At 41.8% G+C, this 19,292-nt stretch overlaps 1 protein-coding gene across 1 annotated transcript in view; it reads left to right on the forward strand.

Moving 5' to 3' along the window:
- PKL (chromatin remodeling factor CHD3 (PICKLE)) overlaps positions 1-16,807 on the forward strand; it is an 81,723-nt gene extending 64,916 nt beyond the window's left edge. The window contains exons 25-32 of the mRNA XM_087696052.1: positions 6,506-6,580; positions 6,666-6,727; positions 6,942-7,018; positions 7,151-7,281; positions 7,407-7,746; positions 7,841-7,961; positions 14,862-14,935; positions 15,015-16,807. Coding sequence (XP_087552178.1) covers positions 6,506-6,580; positions 6,666-6,727; positions 6,942-7,018; positions 7,151-7,281; positions 7,407-7,746; positions 7,841-7,961; positions 14,862-14,935; positions 15,015-15,602 — 1,468 coding nt within the window. The 3' untranslated portion in view covers positions 15,603-16,807. The remainder of the gene's footprint in view (positions 1-6,505; positions 6,581-6,665; positions 6,728-6,941; positions 7,019-7,150; positions 7,282-7,406; positions 7,747-7,840; positions 7,962-14,861; positions 14,936-15,014) is intronic.
- Positions 16,808-19,292: the final 2,485 nt, after the last annotated feature.

The raw sequence follows: 19,292 nt of genomic DNA on the forward strand, positions 1-19,292 counted from the left end.
GAATCATTGAATCATACTAAGCGAACAAAGTTGATCAGTGGAGCTGAAGCTCAAAAGAAGACTGTACTATCCTTCCTGAATTGAGCAGCAATACTTCAAGGGAATTTGTATAGTGAAGGAAGTGAAACATAGTCCTTTAGGTAGTGGTGTATTGAAGTAATCACTGGAAGGTGAAGGACAATTGTCGAGGGAGCCGAACACACTCCTTTGATGTTGTCGGAGAAGAAGAAGATCATCATCAACAACAATTAGTCTTTGTGAAGTGCCTGGCAAGAGGGTGGCTAGTTGAAGGTTGAAAAACAGCTCGAGGAAACCACGCTGATGCAAAATGCAGCCTCAAGTATGCTGAGGAGTGCTAGATGGAGCTGATTCGAAGTTGAAAAGGTGCCAGCTTGTGCCAAATGCAATAGTAGAATGCTGCAGTAAAACGCTACAATAGAACACATTAGTAGAACATTGCAATAGAATGCAGCAAGAGAATGTTGTAGTAAAGCGCCAAGTGGTGATGGATACAGAAGCCATGAACCATAATGTCCTCCCCATGGAGTGTGAACAATAGTGGAGAGGATGGAGAAAGGAGAGAAGAATATGGAAGAGGGATAGAGTGTCAGAAGAAGAATGGGAAAGAGTGACCGAAGAAGTGTGAGAATGTGTGGAGAGGTGGCCTATAAATAGGCCTCAGTTAGTCTTGGGTGGCTCCCTACTATGTGGGTGCCTCACTGAAAAAGGACGTGTAATATGAGCGCCCAACCCAAAACAGGTGGTTAGTGTGAAACCCTAAATGAAGTGACTCTATTGAAGAAGTGGTTTCTCAATATCCTCTCTCAGGCCCAGAAAGGGATAAAGAAAGAGGAGTGAAGAGAGGTAAGGAGGAAGAGTAGAAGATCCATGAGATCCAAGATTTCCACCTAAAAGATATCGTGTGGTAAAGAACAGTAGACAAGATGAGCTAGAGAAACCAAATTCACCTTGGGAGAGAAGCCACTGGCTCTGTAACTCCATGTTGAAAGAAATTCAAAGGCCACTTGAACCTGAGTAAGCAAGGATGTCCACTTGACCAAATACTTGGAATTCAAAGGTATTAAAGTGGATATGAATATGCTATAATTAGTCAAATTATCACCAAACGTTCATAAGGAGTTCTAGAAAATTCTACAAACGGGTTATGTCATAGAACCTTTTGGTGTCCATCGAGTGGGTAGTGAATGGTGGGATCATGTAAAAAATTGCCCTAGGGTGCAGGCATATGTTGATGGAATCTTGATAGACAATGCAGTGGTGGACCCTGGCTTATTCGTAAAGCATTATGAGTATGGATTTATTTTAGCAAGTTAGTGTTCATGAAACCCTGACCCTAATTGTATAGTCACCTAGAGCATGATATGATGATGAAATGTTAGTGGGTTAGTACACAGAATATCGTATGATGTGTGAAGCATCATGGATGATGATGTTGTTAGTAGTCATGTGTGTCTTGTGTGGTCATCTCCTACATGTGAGCCTCGATCTGAGTCAAATGAGGGTGTTAGGAGCTCTGACATTGTCTTTGTCTGTAATTTTATGTATTTTAGACACTTTAGATGGAGGGCACATTTGTGCATTTCTTTTGTGCACTTTTGGCTATTTTTTAGTGGTTTGACCGCATTTAGGATTTTGCCTCTTTTTCACCTATATATAGGCAGCTTGCTTTTCCACTTTCATTATCCATTATTCGTCATTGATCCTTCATGATCAGCTAGCCCTCCTCATTCTCTCTTCCCCCTGCAACACTTTGTGCCCACAATGATGCATAGAGCTACATGTTGGCGTCGGCTGTTGTAGCTTTGTACCTTTAGTCATTGCAATCACATTGTTCCTTCTCTCTCCTACATTCTCTTTGTCTCCTCTTTGTGTTCACTTTTCTCTTTCCGTTGCACACTCTCACATCATATTAGAGCCACCTGTGGGAGCTAGAGATCTCAAAGAGGAGCATGCTGTCCGCGACAAAACTTGCTAGGCGTCATCCCCACGTGCTGCAGACCTTGCACTTGGAGTCAAATAGGGCAGGGTGGCTTGTTTCTAGCCCCTTTTTTAGGCTTCGTTTACTGGGGCAGATTTGGTTTTGCTCCTGGGTGGCCGCTACCAGGCTGGGTGGCACCATTACTGCACCCAAGCAGTGTCAAACAGGCTGGATGGCCATTCTATTGGCTTGGCGAACACCAAAAGGGACTAGTGTTTTCTATAGGCAGCCCCTGATACACGTGTTGCAGAACCAGGCCCTGCATTACTTGCGTTTTTGTGTAGGCATCCCATGTATCTCTGCGTTTTGTGTAGGCAAGTCATCGGTCCTCTTGGGCAGCATATTTGCAGGTTGGGCAGCACTTGTTCTCTGCTGGGCAGTCTATTTATAGGTGGACAGCATCCTTTCTCTTTGCATTTCAAACTGTCTGGTCCTTTTTGACCGGGGCAACTTCTTTTCAATGCTGGGCGGCCTCTTTTTCAGGCCAGCAGCATGGCAGATTTGCGTTTATTGCAGGTACACCATTTTTGAGCACACTGGTACATTACCAGTTTGCATTTACTACTCCCTTTTGCTACCCCGTATTGTGTTCCCTTCGGCATTGGATACTCCCTATCCACCTTGCCTCAGTCAGTTTTCTTTTGTACTATGGCCCGAGGGACCCTGATTATCATGAGGACATCTCTTATTGGTCACCTTTATTCTAATGGCAACATCTTTTTTGTTTTCTTGTAGGTACTTTATTGAAGGACATCTATGGCCAATGTGTATGCTATGGGGGACCGTGTGGTTCGGGATCGTTCAAACCGACCACCATCTTATTACTCTTTTTCGTTATATTCTTTCAGGGCTTCTAGTCCCCGATTCGTGATGGCATCCCTTGAGCAAGTGCTAGTCCTACCCTCTCTCTCTGCATCTAATAAGATGGATGGGACAAACTATCCTTTATGGTTGTGCCGCATGGAGTGTCTCCTTGACGATTGTGACCTTAGGGATTTTGTTACACTCCCTATGCCATGACTTGTTGTGGATCCTCATGATGGTGTGACCGTGGATTCAACAGTTTTATGGGATCAGTTGAATGCGAGAGCTCTTTTCTCTTTTTGAGTTGTACAGATTCTGTACTCATGCATGTTTGATGTATTTGCACCATGGTAGAGATTTGGACGAGATTGGCATCTCTCTTTCGGATCCAGACATTTGGGCATTGCTTATCTCTTGAGTTGAAGCTATGACAACTCTTTGTCGCGCAGATGAGGGATCACATCCATAAGATTGAAGAGATTGGGGATGAGCTTTCATTCCTTGGTACAAACATTTCTTTGGAGGACCTAGTTGTGACGCTTGTCCCACATCTTCTGCCATCGACATATGATTTCTTCTACACTAGTCTTCTCACTTCTCATAGTCAGGAGACTCTCACTTGGGAGGAGCTAGTTCCATTGGTGCTTGAGCAGGATGCACATGACAGTAAGTTAGTTTTTTGCGTAGCCCATGTACATGGCGGTACTTATACAAATTTCTCTACAGGTATAGGATAAGTCAAGTGGAAGAATGGAAAGAGGAAGAAGTTGGAGTTATCTTCTTTGGACTCTTATACAACTTTTGTGGGGAAGTGTAGAGAATATTCCACGTGTTCTCATTGTGGGAAGACCTCGCACCCTGAGGAGAAGTGCGGGAGGATATACCCTCACCTTTGTCTGGGCACGAAGGGTGGATCTACATCGGAGCCGTCGTCTACCAATTTTGAGCTCACTATTACCACCAAGTCTGTGTTTCTACACATTTATTAGGTGGAGCCTTTTTTGATTATCTTGTCTTTTGAGCAACCTTGGCTCCTTGATAGTGGTGCATCAAGTCCTATGACTCTCCGAGATGATTTGTTTCAAAATCTTTGTTCGTCAGAGGGTATTGTCACTACTGGTGACATTTCTTCAGTGCCTATTAGTGGTGTTGGCTCCTTGCCTCTATTTTCTGACCGTCCATCGAGCTCTATTTTTGAGGCCCTATATGATTATGACTTGGGCTTCTGTTTCCTCTCAGTTTATGGCCTTGCTAGACTTGGGACCCGTGTTGTATTCACCAACCCGGTTGTCTTTGTTGGGGATTCTTCTATAGGAGCTACTTTTTTGATAGGTTGGTAAGAGAGGGGACTATCTATGCTCCATTCCTCTTCCTTAGTGCAGGGCCCTTCAAGGGTTTCTTTTTATAGCCATATGCATTCCCAATTGTGCATCATCTATTCCATAGATTCCATTTCATCCCCTACCATCTTCTTTGGTGGTTTTCTTATACCTCCCATCCCTTTTAGAGGGGGAATACTTTGAGGGTTCTTTCTATAGCCATACATGTTCCTGATTGTGCATCATCTATTCCATAGATTCCATTCCATCCCCTACCATCTTCTTTGGTGGTTTCCTTGTACCTCCCATCCCTTTTAGAGGGGAAATATTGATGATGCGGCTATGGATTTCTTGGACCCTTGTGTTTCAGAGGGGGCTTCCCAAGATTGTGAGGAGTTTTTTCAAGGTTTCTAGTGTACTTTGGGCCTTTCTTTTATGCAGCTACCCCTTTTCTTCGTCATGGAGACACCATTCCCTATCACTTGGCCCTTGGTTCCTAGTGTTTCTATGTAGCTTATGGCGCCTTCGATAGTTTATTGTCTAATTGTCTCATAGTTGGGTTAGAGGTTGGCTCACCCATCCCCGATTGGAGTTTCTCAGAGTGATCCATTTAAGGTCTCTCCATTTTCTTTGCCCTTTGGTGGCCTTCTGTTTGATTAGATTTTTCTATGGAGAGGGAGTCTTGCTCCTTGGTTGACTTTCTTCATCGATGGACTACATTGGCATTGGCACTCTTTCTGCCACCCTCTAATCTGCATATTCTTTGGCCTTCCTCCACATCCAAGATCTGAGAGGGGGTGTTAGCAGTCATGTGTGTCTTGTGTGGTCATCTCTTGCCAGTGAGCTTCAATCTGAGTCAGACGAGGACATTAGGGGCTTTGACATTTTCTTTGTCTATCATTTTGTGTATTTTAGACACTTTAGATGGAGAGCACATTAGTGCATTTCTTTTTGTGCACTTTTGGTTATTTTTTAGTGTTTTGACCACATTTAGGGTTTTGCCTCTTTGTCACCTACATATAGGCAGCTTGCTCTCCCACTTTCATTATCCATTGTCCATCAATGATCCTTCGTGATCAGCCAGCCCTCCTCATTCTCTCATCCCCCTGCTACTGTTTGGTGTCCACACTAGTGCGTAGTGCTGCGTGTTGGGGCTAACTGTTGCAGCCTTGTACCTTCAGTCATTGCAACCACATTGTTCCTTCTCTCTCGTGTTGTCTGTCTCCTTTCTGTGTTCACTTTCCTCTTCCCATTGTGCACTCTCACAGATGTGACATATGAAGTGTTATATGAAGAGGTTTTCCTGCGGGATTGATAATGATGACTCTCATGTATCTCGTGTGAAGCAGAATGTTATAACCTGTGATATTGCGATAAGAGGATGTGATATGACGTGTATCATGTGACATCTTACTAGTAGCTAAAGTACCAAAGGCATTTATGCTAGATTTCTGCTCATTCGTGAGCAGTGACAAGACATCTTGAAGAGTTGGCTATTCCAAACATTTGATAAAATAAGAAAGCTGTCTAGGAGCATGGCAAAATACAATCCTTGTGGAGTCATCATGATAGTGCATTCCCCTGCCAGTGTGAACTTTTTAAAAAAAATGTGTGCTTGTTATGTTTTCTTTGAGGTTTAATTTTTTATAATTATACCTTAGAGGTGGGTCTTCAAAAAATAGGTTCCTAGTGTAACTCTAAAGAGTCAGGCTCTCATATAGGCTGGGCATTTGCATGTGTGATATTCATGTGACTCAGTGCAAGATTCAGAATTTGCAGCAGACTGTCGGCTCATCCTGACTCTATCTGCAGTTGATGCAATGAGACCTGGCATGAGTGGCTGTGGATGTATGAAATTATAAATAACGTCTTAGTCTATGTTTCTAGCATATGGACTTGTTTCTCTAGCAGTTCCATAATGTTCTTGGGCTATTTTTCAATATTTGTCATTCTATGTTTGTGTATGTTCTCTGGTAGTTCCATTTGTCGGGCTATTCTCTCTATGGTTGCTCCATAGCCACAGAGAGAATGTAGCCAATATATATTACTGTCCCTACTTAAAAAAAGGTGTGTAAAAAGCAAGCTTGCAGATTGGGTACATGGGTAGAGTCTCAAACAGCTTGTACCCTCGAGTGTAGCATTCCAGTTTAGACAAGTATACATTTGTGGGAAGTGACCAGAATTAAGGATAATGAATGATGTTGAACTCCCTTGAGCTTGAGTTCTTTTAAGGATGTGCACACTACCGTACTCTGGAGTCTCCGTAACTGCTGACTTGACAGGATAATGGTTCTGACACATGAGGTGTGGGCATTGTGCACCAGATTTGATGTAAAATTGCTTCTGCCCTTTGATACCTGTTGTAACTGGGTCTTTGAATTAGGTTTGGGATTGGAGATTTCAGCTGGAGTGAATTTATTCCGCGGATGAGACCGAAATCACCAGAACAGATTAAACAGTACGTTAATGTCATTGACTATTTTTACTTGCATATATCCATTTCGGTTTGCTGGTTGATTTTGACCCTTTCTAGGAGCTTGCAGGTATGGCACTCTTTTTCTGACACACATTGCTGAAGATATATCCGACTTGCCAACGTTCTCAGGTTGGTTTCAAATGTTTAATTCTTCTTGCTTTTAATATAATGCCATGTGAGTGCTGGATGTTACATGCATATGCCATGGTGCATATGTGCAAAGAAAATATTGTGGAGCCGTCATTGGCATGTTTTTATACTTATTGGCTAGTTTGACTTCTTGTGAGGGAATGAACTTGGAACCAACCTATCTGCATCTCATTTTCTTTACTGTCTGTCTTAGATGGGGTTCCAAAAGAGGGACTTCGTATACAGGATGTTCTAGTACGGCTGGCGATTTTGCATCTCATTCAGGACAAGGTCAGGCTATGACATAGTCTCTCCGCTTGGATTTTGTTGTTTTACAAGGAATCATCCTGCAGATGGGTTAACTGTGTCTGGTTTTTTGTGCTACAAGTATTGCTTTGTGAACTGACAAATCTTAGACCACAGGTGAAGAATATTATTGAGGGGTCCACAAAACGCCTTTTCTCAGATGATGTTTATAAAAGAATTCCTGGCTTGATGAATGTACGAGTCTGGAAAGAGGCTCAAGATTGGAAGCTTCTACAAGGGATTCTCAAGTAATAATTACTACAATTTCTGAAGTTGTTTGTTTGTGTTTCTGGTCCTGAGCTCTTGGATTTTTGTATATGTTTGCGTTATCCATTAACTGAGCATGGATTATTGTATTGGAATATATTTTCAGGCATGGGTATGGAAGGTGGCAAGAAATAATTGATGATGGTGTACTTGATCTAAAGGTTCCTGCATGCAAAGAGTTACAATTGCCAGTACCTCCTGTAAGTGCTTTGGATGGTGCGAAATCTCCAAACAAGCAGAGTCCCCAAGAGAATACTGCTATATCAAATCAGGATAATGCTACATCTTTGGATCCTAGTCAAGGAGGTGGGCAAGATGATACTGGAACACTAAGTGCTGATAAACAAGAGGAACAACGTGTCCATAAAAGGATGGTTGAATTCCTCAAAAAGCGAATTTCTTTGCTGGAGAAAGCTTTAAACGCTGAATACCATCAGGAGTCAATGGTAATAACATATAATTCCGTTAATGGCAAGTCAATGTGCTAATACGCATTTCTACATCGCAGAAGGATCTAACTAGAATTTTCTTATCTATCAGGAAGAGCAAAAGGTCGAAGAAGACAATGAGATAGCTGGGAATGTTGTTGTAACACCTGAGGTAGCAGACAGTGTTCAGCCAGAACACCCTCGGACCGATCCTTCTACTCTCATTCCCTTAGGTATTTATTTTGGCATTGCAATTCCCAGCATTTTATCTGCACATCACTACATACACGGTGGAGGGAGGTGTCAAGCATTCTTATTTGAAACAGATAGATATATTTTAATCTTCACATAAAGGAAGGATATTGAGATTTGCAAAGTAGCTCTGCGTTTTTCAGAAATTTTGGCTTAGGTTTTCCTATCTAAATAGTCTAATGTGGGGCATAAAAAATTGAATCCATTGTAAGAGTTTCCATGCAAAGGGCAAATAGAAAGTACAATATGGGCATGCATACTTAGCAACAATATTTAGCCAGATCAGATTCAGATGTTATCGTGTCTCGCATTTCAATTGGAAGCAATTCATATCTGCATTGTTGCACGCACAGTGGAGGGATGCCTACATGCAAAGCAACTAAAGAAACAAACCTAACAGGCCAAGCTCAATTATATTTGAAACATTTATATTTAGGTGCTTTTGCAGAAATTTTGTTTGTGAAAACACATAAAATGGTTATTTCTTCCAAAGTTCTCTTATTGGATAATATGTGCTGATAACATAACTATGAGGGTTGTTCTATAGAAAAGCTGAAAGAGTGCTTACATATTTTATCACCAGCCCCTTTTCTGGGAGGAAATAATGTTGTTTAAAGAGTTGGGTTGTCTCTTAGGATTCGAAGCCCCCACTTGCAAAACATGTCCTAGTCTGAGTTACTTTGGTTATGAAGCCTCTTGTGTATTCTCCTCGTCCGCTTCCTCCTCATCCCTATCCTCGGCCTCGCTTCATCATCTATATGTATGGCATATTTGGAGGTATTTGCTGGGAGACAGCATGCATAGTTAGAACCATACTCATATGGTTGATTGAACCACACATGGAAAATCAGTGAATTCATACCTGTATGAAAAATGGCAAACATACTCGACCATTATGGGTTTAAAGTCCCAAGCATTACAAATATGCCACTTTTACAAGAGCGTCTCTCATGCAAGGACGATGAAGTTTGAAAGTTGAACTCAAAGTCTAAGCTTTTGCAACTCTGTAGGTAATGGATATTCCTTCCTTTTATAAAACATATAATTAGGGTTGAGTGGCAGCCCTAGGACTTGATACATGGGGGATGAATACTCTTGTGTGTGAGCTCTCAAGGGTGTATAGTTTAGGAATGGAATTCCTAGCATTGGTGGAAGATAGGGTTAGGACTCATGGGATATTTGTCACCAGGTGGTGATACTTTTTACATTTGTTTTTTTTATTTTCTTATTTGTTGTTGCTTTTTACCCCCAAAGTTCTCTTGGATTAAGTTGGGATCTTTGTATGGCCAAAAGAGGCAGCCATTGGAACAAATTGGACTAGACACCTTTACTCATTGTTAGGACCTTTATATCCAAAACTTAGAATACTAATGATGTTATTCCATGACCAACATACTTCTTTGTATACTAATGATGTATTTCCATTAAGCTCATACCTTTTTGTATATATGAAACAATGCCCATGTTTTATCTTAAAAGGTCTTTAAACTCACCTTTGTATGTTGTTCTCATTCAGACAAAGAATCCTCAAGCATGGACAATGATGGAGACCCTCAATGCAGGAGATATTCTGCTGCACTAATGACAGGGATACAAGATTTTGCAGGCTGAAATGCCAGGACAGCATACTGAAAATGGAAATTTGCAAGAACAGCTGACAAACAATGACCATTGGGTTAGGAGATCGTCTAGGGCTACTAGATAACCTGACAGGTTTGTTCTTGGTGCAATTAATGTGGCTGAATATGTCATGCTGACAGACTGTGGTGAACCATCTTGCTTCAAGGAAGCAATGGACTGACAGGATAGCAAGAAATGGTATAAAGCCATGCTGTCAGAGATGGAATTTGTTAAAAAAAATAGCACTTGGGACTTGGTGCAGTTGCCTAAAGGGCAAAAAACCGTTCCATGCAAATGGGTTTACAAGATGAAGGTCACTTTTGGTTCCTCATCACAGTACAAAGCAAGATTGGTTGCAAAGGGATACAAGCAGAAGCATGGAATTGACTTTGATGAGATTTTCTCTCCTGTAGTCAAGATGACTACATTGAGAACCATTTTGGGCTTGGTTGCAGTTGAGGATACGGAGCTCATACAGATGGATGTAAAGATTGTGTTTTTACGTGGTGATCTACATGAAGACATATATATGTAGCAACCTGAAGGGTTTGTTGAACAAGGGAAAGAAAAAATAGTATGTAAACTCAAAAGGAGTTTGTATGGGCTGAAACAAGCACCAAGAGAATGATATCATAAGTTTGATACATTCATGCAATCCCAAGGCTTTCATAGAAGTCAAGTGGATCATTGCTTGTACATCAAGAAGGCAGCAGATGGTAGCCTGATTATCTTGGTCTTGTATGTTGATGACATGCTGATTGCTGGCAGGGATACTCATGCCTTGGATTCATTGAAGCAAAGTCTTCATGGCAGCTTTGACATGAAGGATCTTGGTGATGCAAATCACATTCGTGACATGCGAATACTCAAAGATAGATCGAAAGGCTTACTCTATCTATCTCAGCAAGAGTATATCTCCAAAGTTTTGCAGCGTTTCAATATGGAGGGGGGGGGAAACAATTTGGGTTCCATTGCCTCCATATGTGAAACTTAGTGCAGAAGACAGCCCTACATTTGATGATGAGAAGGCTGAAATGGCCAAGATACCATATGCTTCAGCTATTGGCAATTTGATGTATGTTATGGTTGCTACACGTGCTGACATTGCCTTTGCAGTGGGAGTGGTTAGCAGGTATATGGCAACCCCTAGCAAGAAGCATTGGGATGCAATGAAAGATATTATGAGATACCTCAAAGGCACAAAGGAGTTGTGCATCTGCTTTGGAAAGCAGAAGGCATCTCTTGTTGGCTTTACGGATGCACACTATACTGGTCATGCGGACTGCAAGAAGTCCACTTCTGCATATCTGTTTACTTTCGCAGGAGAAGCAGTCTCTTGGATCTCCAGGCTACAAAAGTGTGTTGCATTGTCTACTACAAAGGCAGAGTATGTGGCTGCCACTGAGAAATGCAAGGAGGCTTTATGGCTTTCACGTCTGGTGGGAGAGCTTGGCATTATAGAGTTACCTGTTTTCCATTGTGATTGTCAGAGTGCTATCATGCTAGCACATAATCCTGTCTTTCATGCAAAGACAAAGCACATACAGGTGAAGTACCACTTCATTAGAGATGTACTTGACAACAAAAACCTCTCATAGAACGCCAAATTACCTCAACTAAGCTCTTTCAATACTCCCATGGCATACAACCAGTATATCAACCCATCTCTCAGTACAATGTCAGTGGCTAAATCCATAAACTAGTATAAGTCCGTCAGTCATGGGTCCTCACCTTCTCAATGATCGCTTTGAGTGTGAGGATGTAATCCAATGTGGAAAATCCTCTCCTAAAGCCAGCCTGTCCTTGTGCTCTAAGACCCACCTCTTTGCCCACGTACTCAACTCATGCTCAAGGATGGAAGCATATGACTTGGTCAATGTATGCCAACCATGATAGTCCAATAATTATTGGGTAAAGTAGGGTCTCCTAACTTGAGAATAGGCACAATAGTGTTTGTGGTCTAGCTCTTTGGGAGGCCTTCACACATGGCTCTATTAAACATGTAAGCAAGGAATCTTGCCACCAAATCGTGCTCAGCTACTAATCCATCACAATCCTATCCCTTTGTTGAGTCTGTTAATGGCCTCTTGGACCCTACTCTCTACAAAGAAAGTGGTGGTCTCTAGACAAGGCTTAGGTGGATGAGGAAGAGGTGGCTGACCCTCTATAGTATAAAGGCTAGGTGCATACTTCTCCCATGTAGTGGTGGATGTAATAGGTGTGGCCGAGCAGTGCTCTTTGAAAAGCCTCCAAGCCTCTCTAGAATCTTGGCTCAAGAACAGTTGATGTAGGTCTTGCTTCACTTGGGTCAAGAAGACTTTTCTTTGCTGTGTGAGGTGTCCAAAGAGTATTTGTGCTTGCCTGTGGGTAGTAGTCTCTAGTGCTCTCTCTCTCTGTATCCGTACTCTAGTCTTGCGGCACTCATTATCATACCAATTGCTCTTACGTGTCACCCCAATGGAGGCTCTTTGTGTGAGTCTTGATTGTGGGAAGTCTACACCTATATTGATGTGTAGGGCTTCACTAACCTGCTGAGTTAGTCTTGTAATGGAATATCCGGGTTTGCATCGTGTAACATTCTAAGGATCTCTGTCTCATAGATATCCTCGGTCTCTCTAGAAAAGAAGTATCTCAGGTGTCGGTGAGTTGCATGATAGGTTTGCATATTAGTGAATTGGACGTCAATGGTGAATGATAGGTAGGCATGATCTACTACAATGTGAGGAGGCGTGGTGATACTAAGAGGTCCTAGATGTGAGATATCAACATCGGTGGAGTGAGTACATAGTCTATTGTGTTGGCACCATGTCGGCAAGGATAACACGTGAAGGCACCAGATTGGGGGTATCTAGCCAAGCCATTAAGGATGGCCAACCCATGTATTGTGCCCATCTCCACAAGATATCTCCCATATTCTGTGACTTCCTCCATGTCTTGAGATGTCCTCTCCAGATGTAGCTTTGACACATCTTGCTCTTGTAGCGTCTCCTTAGATGCATCGAAGAAAGACACTTGGTGGGAGGCTGTCTTGGCATTAAATTGTCCTAGTAAGATAACATCTCCCTCCTTTGAGAATTCCCAAATATCCTCATCCAAAGCCACATATGGTAATTGCTCCTTGGGCAAGGTGTGTTTGGACGTCATAGGGGCGAAATAGCATATGGCAACATACAAATTGTGATCCTCACCACGCACTCTTACCCACATGTATCTGGCCTACTCATCTCTGCAGACTATGTGGAACATTTGCTGTAGCTCCTCCCTGAATAACATTGCTACTTCTTGTGACCCTCGGTTATTGTGGTTTATGTGTGTCTCCTTCTTGCAAGCTGACTCCCATCTATATCCTGTCGCCTGTGGGAGTAGTATGTGGTCCCTGATATGTCTCTAAGTTGAATACTATACCTTTCCCTCCAAATGTCTCCTCACAATCTCCCACATCTAGTTAGAGGGCTTCGTTACAGTTCCAAATTGTCATTGTAAGGCTGGCCCCATAGGTCTCATACCATTATTGATGCGCCACTCCATGATTACCACTCTCCCTCCTCTATAGAGTGCAAGTTTACTCTCCTCCCTAGCTGCCTTTATTTTTAGCATGCACCCCCCCTCATGTGGGCTAGTTGGGTCGATGTGAGGTCATCACCCAAGAACACACCAGTCCCTTCAATGTACAGCGTTGAGTAGAAAGTCTCTCCTAACCTCCATGGTGGGGAAGCAGAGGATGAGTGCATGCTCTTTTGAGCTCTCCCTTTGTGTTTTTCTTACCCACTCTCCAAGTGGAGGCCTGTGTGTCTTTCTTGATGTTCATTAATGTGCACAGCTCCTAGGTGTCTTCTCACATTTTAATGCATGTTCAGCTCGGTCATCTGAACATGGGGTGCTCTCATTTTCCTTTTTTGTTCCTCCTCCAATGTTTCCAATGTGTTGTTGATTATGGTTGTCGTAGATGTGTGTTGGGTGTTTCCCCTTTTTTGCAATCTGAATCCATTGCTCTGCCTCCTCTACTTGCTGTTGGGTTTTCTTGAGCATCTCTGCCCAAGAAACGGCCTCCTTTGTCGTCTCCTCTTCCTTCTTTTGGAGCTGTTGTACCTCCACTTTGATGCGGGTGAGCTCCTCAGTCATGCTGGGTTGAATTTCTTCTTCTAGGCTGGGGCTGAGTTGAAATTCAGTCAGTTTGTCCAAGCGATTGAATCTCCTCATCGTGGGCTTTGATCTTCAATTCCAGCTTTTTGATCTTATCGTTCAACTTCCCATTCACTATACTCAGTCTGTTGTCGTAGACCTTGACTTTGTTGATGGCATTGGTAATCATCTGCTCTATCTAGACCTTCTCCATTTTCTGGGTGAACTTCTGGCTGTGTTGGGCCTGAGGGAGAGCACAATTCAGACGACCATTTCAGTGTACAGCCCTTTCCATCACAGGTTTACTTTTAATTGGGGACTGGATTGCAGTAGACAGGAGGACCTCCTCTACTTGCTGTCGGGGCTAGGGAGCTGCGGGATGGCAGGAGTGGCTGGGGATTGGGGAGACGGCAACTGTGGACTAAAGATGGGGGACTGGATGCTACAGGTGGGAGCTGGAGGATGGTGGGGGAGGCTGGCACTGCAGGTGGCATTGGATTTTGGGTTTTCGGGTTTTTTTTTTTGTTTGTTTGTCAATGTTTGTTTTCACATTGACTTTTCACTAGGGAAATAAGAAAGCGGTGGTTGAAGCTTTATCTTGCCAGATGAAGATTTACTCTTATTTCCACTATGAAACACAATGAGAAAAGTTTTCCTTTGTCAACAGAGTTAGACATTACAATGGGCTCCTGCACATCTGCATGTGCATACCCATTTTATATCCATCTGGGCACACCTGCAGTGGTTGTACAAAGACCTAGGACGCTTTACGGCTTAGAGCTGGCTTTCATATAGGGCTGTCTTTTTGCACATGTTTTATCTGTGCCTAAGGTAGCCACACACTAAAAGTGGCTCCCTAGGTTGGTTCATGATGGTAGTCCATCTGTGGTTCTGTTCATTTGTCTGTGATGATGGGTAATGTGTTTAATGTACCTGTCCTGCTCTCTGTGTCTTCTGCACATGTGCAGTGTAGTTTTTGTTCCTGTGCATGTCTGTAGTGTTTGGTTGTTAGTTTTCCTCTCAACAATTTTAAAATTGTCAAATGTTCAAGTTTAAAAAACTGCTATCATCTAAAGAGCATGTCAGTTAAATCTAAATTGCAGATTTGATAGTGAAATGTGTCTTCATGTTCAATACAGCTCCAGAAGAGATCGCTGCTCATGCTTATGATATGGATCCAAGACGTTTGGAGGTTGCACGCATTTACAATGAGGTTATTGTATTTCCTAAACCACTTTCTTCTTTGGTGGTTTTGTGGTATCTTTGGAGAGCTAATTTTAACTTTCTTGCAGATCTGTAAACTGGTGAATGCAAGTGAGGTGGATGCTTCAGAGGCCTATGCAGGGAATAAGTCTGCAGGTATTCGATTGAGAAAGACCACAAGGCAGATTGATGGACTCTGTATAGACATGAGAAAAGCATTTATGGTCTTGCAACCACCAGGAACAGTACCAGGAGAGAGAGGTTTTGGGGTTTCTTTCTTGGGAGAAGATGCAGACGTTCTGTCTGATGAGAATGATGAAGAATTGGATGTGGAGATGGATTCAGATTGCGAAGCACGAAATGCAGCTGGAGGCTCCCATAGATTTGAGGCTGTCAATCATCAAGAGCGGCCACCTGATAAAGTTAGTCCAATGCACTCTAACAACACAGGTTGGAAAAATAGCCAGGTCACTTCAGTCACAGGAACTAAGGATGCATCTGGAAGAACTGCCATTTCTACTTCAGTGATAGGAAGTAAAGATGTGCCTGGGGCATCTGGTATTTCTATGTCACCAATAGGAAGTAAAGTTGTGGCTGGGGCATCTACTATGTCTAATTCTCAAGGTAGTAATACTACTCCACGATGGTCTCCTGCAGTGGTAGTTCTGGATGACTGAAGCAAAATTGTAGAGCTCATGCTTTCTTGGAATCACCCCTACGAGGGTGCAGAGCTTGGATTACCCTGTTTCTGCATTTTTCCTCCTAGTGGCCTGAAAGAATCTAGAGGACTGGATTAGCAGCAGTACACCAAAGCAGGGTGTATAGAATATCCTTTGCTTGATACTGTAGGAGATGGAGAAGTCTCCTTGTATACAAACATTCAAAATGTAGTGACAGGCTCTGAGCATGTCGTGCTGGTCGAGAATGAGTTAGTGGCACTTGTACATATGATTATACATTTTGGAGAAAGATTAGCGCACATATCTGGCAGAGGGTAATCCTGTGAATCCAATTCCTGGTGCACATGTTGCAGGTGGCTTTTGCCCCACGAGCAAGTAGACAATCCTGGCAACTTGTTATCAGGGGAGGCATGAAAAGCTGGATTTGTAAGTTTCTCAAATTTCCAGATTGTACGTGCTGTGACATTCATTCAATGAGTAAATCTATACTACTACACTACCTCAAGCAAACGACACACTGGCAAGAAACCTTGAAAAATTTGCTATTTGTGGTGAATCTCAATGATCACACAAGACTTGAAATCAAGTATCTCTCTTCTACATGATGACAGTACAGAATTCGGGAAGTTATAAAGCACCCGTCTGTTGTATTCTTCTAATGTATATTATAGTCTAACAGAACATGGTATGAGTGTAACAGAATGCTCCTCAGCATTTTTGTAATGGCTGAACATTGCTTTATATGCAAAAATTCTTTTGGCATTTCTGGCCTGAAGTCAGGTGGTGAAACCCTCAGGTTGCTTTATTGAATAACTTTTATTGAAAGCAGAGGCGTGACCATGGATTGATGAATGTTTTTCTGGGTAAAGATGTGAAAGCAACAAAGGAACTCCTTCAGGTTGAGGAGCTACAACCTATAGTATGGTGAGGTAACTTTATTCTGTAGCTGTAACAGAGATGCTTTGGTTCACCCCATTCATACATCAGGTTATACAGGGCTTTAGGTAACTGAGATACTTATGCACAGAGATGTGCATGCATACATGGAAGTGACTCTTCTAGCAATAGGGATCAAGGGAACTAATCACTGCAGTTGGCTATGATTTCAGACTAATAAGCTGGTAAACAAATATTCATGTTGTGTTCAGGCCTTACGGTGTGTGAATTTAGCCTCTGTTGCTACCCAATGTAAGAAAGACAATGGCAACTGTAATATCTAAGGGGGTTTCAAAGCGCTTCACGTGTAAATGGCAAGTGTATAGCATCAAATTTATCGTCTGATAGTCAGGAAAGTCGGCTATCTTCAAACCCAGGTATGGTGATTGTGTATTTGTAAAGCAGTGCGTCTGAGAGTAACAATTGTTTGCTTATGGAGGACAAGCGCTATGAAACATGCTCTACGAGACCGACCTTATACTTAATTACTGAGTTTTGCCAACCCGTTATAATTCTAATGTCAAGGAAATAGATCGTAGCCTTGAGAGGCGCCTAGTTGTGGAAGTTGAGAATCTCTTAACACACAATCTTGTTGGGTTTGCATGTTACTTGGGTAAAAAGGCTACTGAATGGGAGATTGTGTGTAATTCCAAAGAGTGCGCATGGACTTCTTCCCTCCACATTCTAGTTCCAAGTGGGTTGACATCTGAATTTGGTATCTCCTTCATGAAGGCACACAAACTAGCTTCTTGGACCTTTAAAGATCCTAAAATGTAGTGAATGAAGATGTCCTTTGACAAGATTCAGGCAAGGCCCATGAGGTTGAAAAGTCCTTCAAAACCATTCCAAGTTCAGCATATCACCTAAGGTTTTCTTTATGTAAAGCGACTTCGGCTTTTTGGGTGTGTGCTTGTCAACAAACTTGCTACTTGGTGCACGGAGCTAGATGCTACAATCAGGAGCTTGCTATTGCTTGCCAAGTTTTGATAGATGGAGAGCAAAGGACATGTGACCATTCTTGCATTCTCTGTGGCAAGGTTCAAAGGAGCCTTTCAAGAAGTTTGAAGGACGGTTCCAATCTATTGGTTGCTTTGTGCTTCTACTCGACTTAGCAAGATTGTATGAAATCGATGCTTTGGCTTGAGATGGTCAAACAGACTCATCTACAATTGGTTTATCCAATAGATGGTAGAGCTTGAAAAAAGTTGACTATTTGTGCAATTCTTTAGATTGAAAGTCATGATATCAAAATCTCAAATTTCATGCTAGAAGTCCAACTCCTCTACTAGAAATCATTTGTCTATAAGTCATCAACAATCAATGGCTATGTGCCACTAGATGACTACTCCAAGGATGTCTTATTATAGATTAGCCTAGATTCATTTGGAATTACAACTTGGCCATTGTTATGAGGATGCTTAAGATATAAAGATTAGCGATAGCAGTGTTTTCTCCTTAGATTTGTTGCTATCTTCAATTTAGTCTTCTTTACTATTCGTGACCATTTGTTGAGGTTAAGTAAAAAGGACCATGCTCAATGGCAAGAACTCTATACTGTTTCTTCCTATAGTGAGACTCCAACAAAGCATTTGGAACATGTTGACTGTTGTGATGGCAATAGTCCAAAGTTATGTAGATCTTCCAAACTTCAACTTTAGAGTGATTAATCGTCCAAGTGAGAGGCCAAGCATAGGTGATTATTCATAATGGCAAGCACATATGCAATGATTGTAATAATCCGAATACTTACAAAGCTCAAATAAGTCACCATGGTGATGACCAGCAGATAGATCCATTGTTCCATTGATATTAATGATATTGTCATGGTTAAGAAACTTGAAGCACATGTAAAATTAGCTCCATTGTTACAATTTTGAAGCATGAGTGAATCTTGTGGATCCATAAAGCTTTGATAGTCTCATCTTTCCCATGATGTTGAAAGCCTTGGTCGACCTTACTCACTTCTTCTTCGGAGCTTGATTTGATTTGATGACTCCAACTTTGTGGTTGGCATAATGATAATTAGAGCAAAAGATTAAGCTAGAGATAGAAAGTGAAAGCTCAAAATGCAAGACTATGTGAAACTCTATATATGGTTGCTAGACACGCTCTACGAGAGTTACTTGTAGCCCCTTCTCGGGCATCATGTTAATTTAATGTGCACGTAAGTGATTCCGCAAAATACATATTTACATTAATGGACGTTTATGAGTTTTGAGTGCACTCCTATTAAATTAAGATTAGGACAGAGTTCCAACCTATTTATTTATTTTATTGTTGAAGATTGCTACGTATTCACTTTTGTTAGTTTAATTTTATTATTTTCTAACAATTGTGAATGCTTCAGTTGATGTGTAGAGTAGGCAGCGGTGGCGTTGGGAAGCACTGGGCGATAGTGTGTATTCATATTTTCTAGAAGAAATTATCATTTTTGATGGGTGTGTGCCTTATCATTAAAGGCGTGGCGCTAATATTTATTTAGGCGCGCTTATTTATTGAAGCACTTGACAAATATTTATTATTTTGTATGCTCATGGACGCTTGATTTAAATATTTTATTATTGGACATTGTATTTGGATACAGTCAGACGACTTTTGGGCGCAGCCGCTTTATTCTTTATTTGGACAAAAGCAAACACAAAAGCTAAAAGCATGCTAATTGTAAATTGGGCTATTTTTTAGCTTTGAGATGAATAAATTTATAAATCCATGCCTTGTGGAGCGCTCATACAAGGCATGGGGAGAGATTGT

Source organism: Lygodium microphyllum, chromosome 16 (assembly GCF_053477565.2).
Source record: "Lygodium microphyllum isolate KBCC chromosome 16, Lygodium_microphyllum_v1.1.10, whole genome shotgun sequence".
NCBI classification, from domain to species: Eukaryota; Viridiplantae; Streptophyta; class Polypodiopsida; order Schizaeales; family Lygodiaceae; genus Lygodium; species Lygodium microphyllum.